Genomic DNA, 8,818 nt, shown 5'->3' with positions numbered 1-8,818 from the left:
ATGTACTGACATAGCTTAGACAATGTAACACCTTTTCACTGAAAGTTGTTTATGACAGTATTACACTCTGTAAGGTGAAGACATAATAATTGACTGACTGTAGTGTAAGGCTGGGTGTCACCTTGCCCCCACCACTCATATGCTAAAATCTGGAGCTGCTGGACAGAGTTTCTACTTGATGGCTCTCACATCTCATTGTGTAACTTACTGTAGCATTGCTAGTCATATGTTGATAAGTAAGAGTCAATATGCGGTGTGATTGATTGTTCTTGGGTATAAAGAGAATTGTGAAGCATTATTCTCTGGATTCTTCATCTCCTGAGACCTTCTCCTCAGCTCTGGCTTGTCCTAATCGAGAGTTAACCTTAATTTTGTAACATGTTTGCCTTGTAATTGATTTCATTCATTTGCAATGTTATTTAATTTAACACAGTTAACACTTTTTAACTTTTGACCGTTCTTGCTCTGATTTAACCCGTATAGTCTGTAATTCTATTGGTATATGTCACATGGCCTTTCAGGGGTGACCTTGAGCCTACAAAGACACTGGAATCGGGCCATGAACATCCCAATGATCATGCCTGGCTCATGCTCTGCAGTTGACTGGAGCACTGAAGTGTTTTGTCCTTCATTAACGGAGTGACTAAATTCAGCTGAGTTCTGGATTTTTATAAGTATTGTCAATATGCAGATTGAGAGAGAAAACTATAAATCTGACAATAAATGACAACACATCACCAGGCTTAGGTCTCAATCATGTCTCTCTCAGCTCTGAAGGCTGGAGGACCATCTTTTATAGGGCACAAGAATGTAAACATAGATAGTGACAGTTAGGCAGTAATGGTGTTACAACAATCAAAGAGAAAGAAATTCACAGCTCCCCGCTATTGACGAGAGCGCCTCTTCTCTGGAATAAACTACCCGTCTCAATTAGGGAGTCTGATACTGTTTCGACGTTTAAAATTAGGTTAAAACGTTATTGTTTAGTCAATTCTACGACTGTTAAAGGTAAGTATGTTACTAGTTGGAGGCAACGGGGGACGGGTTGTTTCCATCCTTATTCTTTAAGTATAACTTATTTTAGAGTTCTCTTCCCCTGGAACAGATTTCATGTTCCAAATGAGGGGGGCTGTCGCTGTCTTGGTGTGTGGGGTTGCATCAAATTCCACTTTTTTGCTCTGTTAAATTGCTACACCAGTCCACACTTGACCGGTGGGGATCTCATTCTATTATGACTGTAACTGTTAGCTGCTCCTGGCATTGTCTAATCCCTGCTCTCCTCTCTCTGTCCCCCCACACACACATCCCTTGTGGTGTGGGGGGTTTGAGTTGTCAGCACCTGCCTGGTCGTCGGTCAGCCAACGCTGGACCTGGTCGCGAGTCTCCCGGTCCTGTCCTACATCTATAAAGTTGAATAATGGATTTTGGTGTTTTAAATACCCATCGACACTGTATGACTATGTTTAGCCTGTGTTCTGCTCCTCTCTCCCACCAACCGTCTCTGGAGGAGGGGATCCCTCTCTGAATTGCTCCTCCCAAGGTTTCTTCCATTTTTTTTCTCCTGTTGAGAGTTTTTTGGGAGTTTTTCCTTGTCTTCCTTGAGGGTTTAGGTTGGTTGAGGGGCAGTTCTATGGGCATATGTGAAGCCCTCTGTGACATGCTTGCGTGTAAAAAGGGTTATACAAATACATTTGATTTGATTTGATTATTGACCACTCTCAGGGCAGAGAGGGATCATAGTTGGAGCTCTCCTTGTAGTCATCACAAGGGACGTTTACCCAGTACTTTCTCCTGACGCCGAACATCTATTCAACCTGACACATAGACACAATCTACACTTGTTAGTAGCAAACATATTAACTAGTATCCAATGACTAGTTCTATTGATTAGGGAAAGTTCTATTGATTGGTGAATAACGTAAGTACACAGGAAATCCTCCACAGTACCCTCTGTCACCAAGCAGGTAACCATCAAAATCTCCCATGATAATACGAGGATACAGTTTGCATTTTCAGTTGCAATAGGAGGAAACAAAATATACATTATAATAGGATATATATATAGAAATTCACCAAGAGCAAATCTAGCGGTCAGTGTACACTCACAAAATATTTGCGAATCATTCACAGACCCAGGACACTTCCACGTTGCTGATGATGTGGGTTGGAGTATGAAGCTGCAGTTGCTGTATTGTGAAGTATCTTTCATTTAGAATGCTAATGCTACTATTTAGGTGCTACATTTACTGGTCAGGGCCTCTTGCTAGAGACAGGCAGGAGCCAGAGAGTATTGGGCAAGACCTGTCAAGAATACAAATATGCTGACCACATGCTGTGCCCTGTAAGGAAAATGTATATAGAAACTATATTTGACCCACTATACTGCATTGTATATAAGGCCTTCTGTAACTCATGGCCTCACTCATGTGACCACTTTGCCTGGACTGGTTTAAATGATCCAAGCTCACTCTAATAAACCAAGTCAACCCTTTTAAAATGTTGTCCATCTTTCCAGCCATCATGACATCATCCCAACACTTCCTATTCACATAATCTCCTTAATTTACTGATGGAGCTGTGATAGGAATTTAAGTGCCATCTATGTAGCCAATCACACCTGGAAATCCTAAAATATATCAAATTAACTGATTAGTGCATCAAGTCTCAAATCAATACTACATAAATAAATGAATGCTTAAACTGGCAACTGCAATTCTATGGAATTCTTTTTTGATGTGTCTTGTGGGTCAGTGATTGGGAAACAGTACAAAACTATTCAGAAAACATTTCAGTGCAAGAGTCAGAACAAGAGTCACATTTCTAACAGTACGACAGACCCGGCCCAAGCCCGGCCTTGGAAATATGCTCAGCGTCAGTAATGTTATGTGGAGAACTCCCGTTGACAAAAAACAAGTGCATCACAAATAATTTGTTCCAAACTGAGAGCATGTCCATGATGAGTCATATGAACAATATGAGGGATGAGAATAGTGTTCAAATGAATGATTGATTTGTGCAGAAAAAACACTAATGGATAATTATCAGGAAATTATCAAACATATAAGTGGCGTCTGATCAACTCATGTCCTGCTTCTGCAGCCGAGTCCTCCTCTTCTCCTCCAGCTCCTTCTGGATCTTATAGATCTTCTCGGCTAACAGGTGGTAGTACTCATCCTGGGACCGAGAGAGGAGGTATGCATTAGGGAGTATTTCCCCTCTCTAATATTATCACTCTACCTGTCTGTGCAACACCAAGACTCATTCATGTGATTGAGTGTGTCTGTGTGTGTGTGTCTGAGTGTGTGCGCCCGAGTGTGTGCGTACATGTGTTCTTACCCTGCTGTAGGCCAACTTGTACATGTGATTGAATGCATGTGTGTATGTGTGGTAATAGTATTCCTACCCTGCTGTTGGCTGACTCGTACATGTCCCCCTCCACCTTCCTGGCGTAGGCCACCAGGTTCTCCATGCGCCGGTCCTTCTGCGCAGCCGGGTCCGGGGTGGGGAAGATGGCCTGCACACTGCTCACCCAACACACGCACAAACACAGAGAGACACATATAAGCCAAGTGGACACGGGTGTCCTCACCTGACCACACCTCCAACACTGCCTGGTCAGGGAGCGAGGCCAGGTTAATTACCTCAGTGGTGCACGAGCGGTGTGTCTTGCCAGTCTGACAATAAGAGTTATGTTCACAACGCTTTTACTGTATTTTTCTACATCTTTGATGTATTCTGGCTGTGAGGCAACTCGCAGACAGCAGTGCTCTAGGTCAACACTGCTATGGCATTTTGATTCAAAAGCTCTTTGGGTGTTGTTGGCTGACGTGGTCACCGTTCAGGTTTGTGCAGACTGTGCACGTGTGTTTTTTCATTCAAAAACGGTGCGTGTCTGGTGCAGTGAGGGCGGACTCACAGCTTATGGACGAGGTGGTTGCGCAGGTCCTGGGTGATGTCCTCATGCCAGGACTTCCTCATGCCCGCTGCTGAAGGAGGGGTTGCCGTGGGCATGGAGCACAGACAAAATAGACAAATGAATGGCCAGGTACACATACCTGATGAAGTTAAAACATCAAATAAATTGTAGAATCATTTGTTGTACACGAGACAAGTGAACCTGTGGCAATCAATAGCCTAAGTTATGGGTGCTTGATTGGGAATGATTCTTATGTTCAAAACAGTAGTCTACAAAGGTGCCAGTTTACAAAATATTTCTCAGATTTCAAATTGTGGGCCTATTGTTTAGATTGCTCATCGAGTGGTTTTGGACCGTGTACCTGCGGTGGCCATTGGTTTTTCTATTTTGATATCCGCGTTGACAAACGCAAAATGGGGCCGTAATATCGTTTTGTCACTTTAGTAACTCACATTTAGTAACACATTTAAGTATAACAGCTTGTTTTTTGTTTTTTTTGGGGTGGGGGGGGGGGGGGATAATGAAATAACCATATAAAACAAATGCTATAACGAGCCATTAATCGTTGTTTTGATTATTCCATATCCTTTTTACTGGTATCTGCAAACAAATAAAAACTAGGCGCGTAATATCGTTTTGTCCATTTCGGATGTCAGAACTGGATTATGGGGAAATGCTTGGATTGTTTTATTTTATTTTGGAATAATGGAATAACCATATAACACAAATGGTATTAAGAGTCATTTACTCGTTTGTTTGATTGGCCGTATTATGCATACTGGCACTCGTGAAAAGGAGAGAGAGGGGGAGAGATGTGCAATGATCGGAGGTGTTATTATTTCCAAACACCAGATGGCAGCAACGACTATCTTTTTTTTAACCTGTGATCTGTAGGCCTACTATCTTGACGACACAGCAGCAGGTTCTTTAGTAGAAGACACACACACCAAACTGTATGCACATGTTGACCGAGTTTGCTAGTTGCTACTAAGTTAATAAACAATGATCTTTGATGAACCCAAGTTTAATATATATTAGAAACATTACAAGGCGGGGCTCCAGTGTGTGTTCAAACAAGGCCAAAAGTGCCATAAGGTATCAGTTGAAAAAGACAATCACACCCGTCAAAGTAACCCTCCCCCCACCTCAATTACCTAAATAATCTATATACTACAACAGCATTATAGATCCCTGAAATTCAGTTATGGCTTTTGATTTTGGAGTGCCACCCCAAGATTTTCAGTTGCCCCATCTGGCCACTCCTATAAAACATTTCTGGGGGCGCCACTGCTTTTGCCTGTTAATGCCTGCACTGCAGTGAAGAAAACTATATGACAACAATAATGTTTAATGTAACTGGCCCCTCTAACAGAACCTCTGGCCCCAATGTAACTGCCCCCCTCCCTCCCTCCCCAGAAGATGGGAAACTGAACAGTGTATTAGCATGAACCAAATAATGCCAATACCAATGGAATTACAGTTATTTGACTCTAAGGGTCAAATCAGAGCAAGAATGGTCAAAGTAAGGTTACATGAAATATACATTTAATAACATTGCAAATGAATGAAATCAATTACAAGGCAAACGTGTTACAAAATGAAGGTAAACTCTTACCTACGCTACCATGATTATTGTAAACCAGAGATAAAAAGCAATATGTGAGGAAGGAGAAGGACTAGCCAGAGCTGAGGAGAAGGCCTGAGGAGATGAAGAATCCACAGAACAATGCTTCACAATTCCCTTTATACACAAGAACAACCAATCAGACCACATATTGACCCTTACTTATCAACATATGACTGGCAATGCTACAGTAAGTTACACAATGAGATGTGAGAGCCATCAAGTAGAGACCCCGTCCAGCAACTCCAGGTTTTAGCATATGAGAGGTGGGGGCAGGATGACACCCAGCCTTACATATGCATACATATTTAAAATATACAGAAATATCAGTTGCAAAATGTAAGTACACCAATGAAAATTCTCCAAATGTTTGGATGTTTGATATTAGTTTAAACAATAGGTTTGGAGGTGATATAGTAAAATTAAAAAAAATAAAAACGCCCCCAGCGTGGCAAGCACACCTCACAATTTCCCTGAAATTGTACTCTCTCTAGTTATGCAAGTATTGTATGTTTGTCTTTGAAAATCAACTAGTCACATTCAGTTAAAAATGTTTTAGAGGTAAAGTTACAAATTATTTCCATCTCAGATTGGCAAACAGCATGGGCAAATGTTCAATCTAAAACTCAAAAGTGGTTGACAGGTCATCCCTCATTTTCTCCTGTAGCATTTGCTTGTTCTCCTTCCTTTGATTCTCTTTCTCTTTATTCATCTCTCTCTCTCTTTCTCTTTTTCCTCTCTTTCTTCTTCTCTTTCTGTAGCTCCCTCTTCTGCCTCCTGCTCTCCTTCACACTCCTCTGCTCCACTCTTGATTTCTCCTCGTTCTCGTTCTCCTTCTCTCTTTGTCTCTCCTGCTCCTGTTTGTCCTGGTCATGCAGAAAGGTCAGTATCTCATTGGCTTCCTTGGAATGCTGTGTGCTCCACCATTCAGCTATTAGCCTCAACTTTTTTTCTGCCTTGTGTTTTTCACCTGTATGAACTGGAATTTGATAGGCTGCTTTCAACTGTGTGACAGTTGCGCTCAGGCTCCTGATTTCATACATCAAGAAACACCCATAGGAGCATAGCACATGCTGCCGCTCAAACTCCCCCAGGCTCTGGTCCTTCTCCAGGGAGATGAAGATCTTAGTAGCCTCTTCCATCTGCAGGTTTTGACCGTAGGCCTCTGCCAACTTCACACGAGCCGAGATGTTGGAAGACTGTAGCTCCACAGCTCTTGAGAAGTGATGTATGCTCTCTGCAGTTTCGTTGTCAAGCATGCTTTCCGACGCAACCTGCTTCATCCTCGCACGCTGCCTCCTCTCCTCCAGCATCTGGAAGAGCAGCCACTGGTGGCACAGGCCTGTCTGGTAGTGCAGAAAGAAGGATGTGGGAGTGACCTCCAGAGCCTTCCTTAGAACATCCAAAGACTCCTTAATGGATCCCTCCATTTTAAAGAACTTGGTTAAATGGTTGGTAACCAGAAGAGAATCTGGGGACAGGCTCAGGACCTGCTTGACAAGTGCCATGGCTTCCTGTCTGTCCTTGTCCTGGCTTTGCAGTTTTAGGGCTAAGAGGGCCATAACCTCCACATTTTCAGGCTCCAGGACCAGGGCCTTCCTTAGCTGGCTGGTTACCTTGCTGGTCTCCTCTTCTCCCTGTACCTTGCCCTTTAACCTACCATCTAGTCTGTACAGCACCACAGCATAGCCCACATTGAAAGACACGCTCTGTGCTTTTGAGCAATTGAATATATCTCTTGTTCTGCCTGTTTTGTGATATACATGCCTAAAAGGTGCCTAATATTTATATACTGATATAAAATCGGCATTATAATTATTAGTACTATGATGATTTTTGAGTTGGCAATTTTTTGGTGCCCCCTCAGGACTTGGTGCCCTACGCACAGCGCGTAGTGCGCGTTATGGGAGCGGCGGTACTGAGTACAATATTGATTATTTAACAGTTAATTTACTCTCAGGGGGAATGTCCTTGCTTATACACTTCTGCCTCCTATTTTCTGAAACAGAAAATATCAAAAGAATAGACAAGTGTAAATAAAACAGGTGTTAATCCTTAAATATTATCATTTGGCCTAAATAAGCTTTGCACAGAGACTTGTTGATGTTGTTGCATCAGCACTGTTTATGTAGCATAAACGTATCGTATAAAATGTTATGGATGGGTTCTGTATTTGAGAGTACAGTAGGGATTCTCTGTGTGTTCGCATTTTTTCCGTCTTAAATATAAACAGAGGACATATACAGAAAACGCACTTGTTCCGGGAGTACAACGGTACTTAGGAATGGTTCGCTTGACCCGATGTTAGTTTCCTCAAGGATCACAATGACTCTTGCTTAGAGACTTGTTGCTCTTGTGGTTAGTGGTAACTGACTTAAATTTTTGTACTCGCTGTGATATATTGTTTTTATTATTGTTGCTTGCTTTTTCCACAGGTACACTTGCACTTATAGCAGTTCATGTTGTTTAATTGTAACTTGTTTAACTACATGCTCTTATGGTTCTTCCCTTTGGCACTTATTTTTGTTGTTCACAATGTGTGCTTCATGTTTTGGCTACTCGCAATGTTTTGTGGCTATCTCGTTATGATCAGTGACCTATGCACTTTGTAAAGCTCTCTCTTGGAAGTCGCTTTGGATAAAAGCGTCTGCTAAATGAATAAATGTAAATGTAAAACAACTTACGCCTAAACAGAAATTGTATAGGTTATGTTGCACCATGAGACAAGTGAGTCTGTGTCATCAATAAGTTATGGGTGTGTGATTGGGAATGCAAGTTTTAATAAAAACTATGTCTATAAACATGCCAGTTTACAAATATGTCTCAGATTTACAATTGTATTGTTTGGATTACTCACCAAGAGGTTTGGGAGACTCCGCCATTTTATGTCATCAGAAAACAAGGAAGTGAAAGTGAAGGTTTAAACTCATTCAGTTAACCCATTCCTGTCAAGGTAGCAGGCTAATGCATGCAGTTTTTGTTGCAAGCAGGAAAGCATCTATCATGCATGTGCATGTAGTCTGTCAATCTAAATAGAGCTTAATCAATTTTACAAATATTTTAAGAACTGGTAGAGGTGTCCCCTCACCAGGATTCTCTGGCAATTTCAGTCTAATCACTGGAGTTTTTTTCTTAAAAGCTCTTTTCTAGTTTCTCATCTCATTCCCTTGCCTACTATTAGGATACAAAACCTCATATTAGGTCAGTAGTCCACACAGCTGGGGCATCTTAAAAAGTCCACTTGTAACAGCAGCAGGTTAGATCCAATAAATATCAGT

General features: G+C 41.8%; 1 protein-coding gene across 1 annotated transcript; it reads right to left on the bottom strand.

The window, feature by feature from the left end:
- Positions 1–743: 743 nt before the first annotated feature.
- On the bottom strand, positions 744–8,427 carry LOC134035279 (histone acetyltransferase p300-like). Its single transcript, XM_062480269.1, has 4 exons — positions 8,398–8,427; positions 3,917–3,986; positions 3,404–3,521; positions 744–3,174 (listed from the first exon to the last, which is right to left on the bottom strand). The coding sequence occupies exons 1-4, from the start codon at positions 8,420–8,422 to the stop codon at positions 3,076–3,078; spliced, it is 312 nt and encodes a 103-aa protein (XP_062336253.1). The 5' UTR covers positions 8,423–8,427; the 3' UTR covers positions 744–3,075.
- Positions 8,428–8,818: the final 391 nt, after the last annotated feature.

This window comes from Osmerus eperlanus, chromosome 2 (assembly GCF_963692335.1).
Source record: "Osmerus eperlanus chromosome 2, fOsmEpe2.1, whole genome shotgun sequence".
Classification (NCBI taxonomy): domain Eukaryota; kingdom Metazoa; phylum Chordata; class Actinopteri; order Osmeriformes; family Osmeridae; genus Osmerus; species Osmerus eperlanus.
Note: the sequence above shows the minus strand (reverse complement) of the source record. Positions and strands in the feature narration are given on the sequence as shown.

Bases quoted from the DNA above. Each gene is read 5' to 3' on its own strand.
- LOC134035279 (XM_062480269.1), bottom strand. From the start codon at position 8,422: ATGGCGGAGTCTCCCAAACCTCTTG. The intron at 3,987-8,397 runs GTGAGTAATCCA...CCCCTCCTTCAG, and splicing joins GGAGTCTCCCAAACCTCTTG to CAGCGGGCATGAGGAAGTCC. The intron at 3,522-3,916 runs GTGAGTCCGCCC...TTGGGTGAGCAG, and splicing joins AACCACCTCGTCCATAAGCT to TGTGCAGGCCATCTTCCCCA.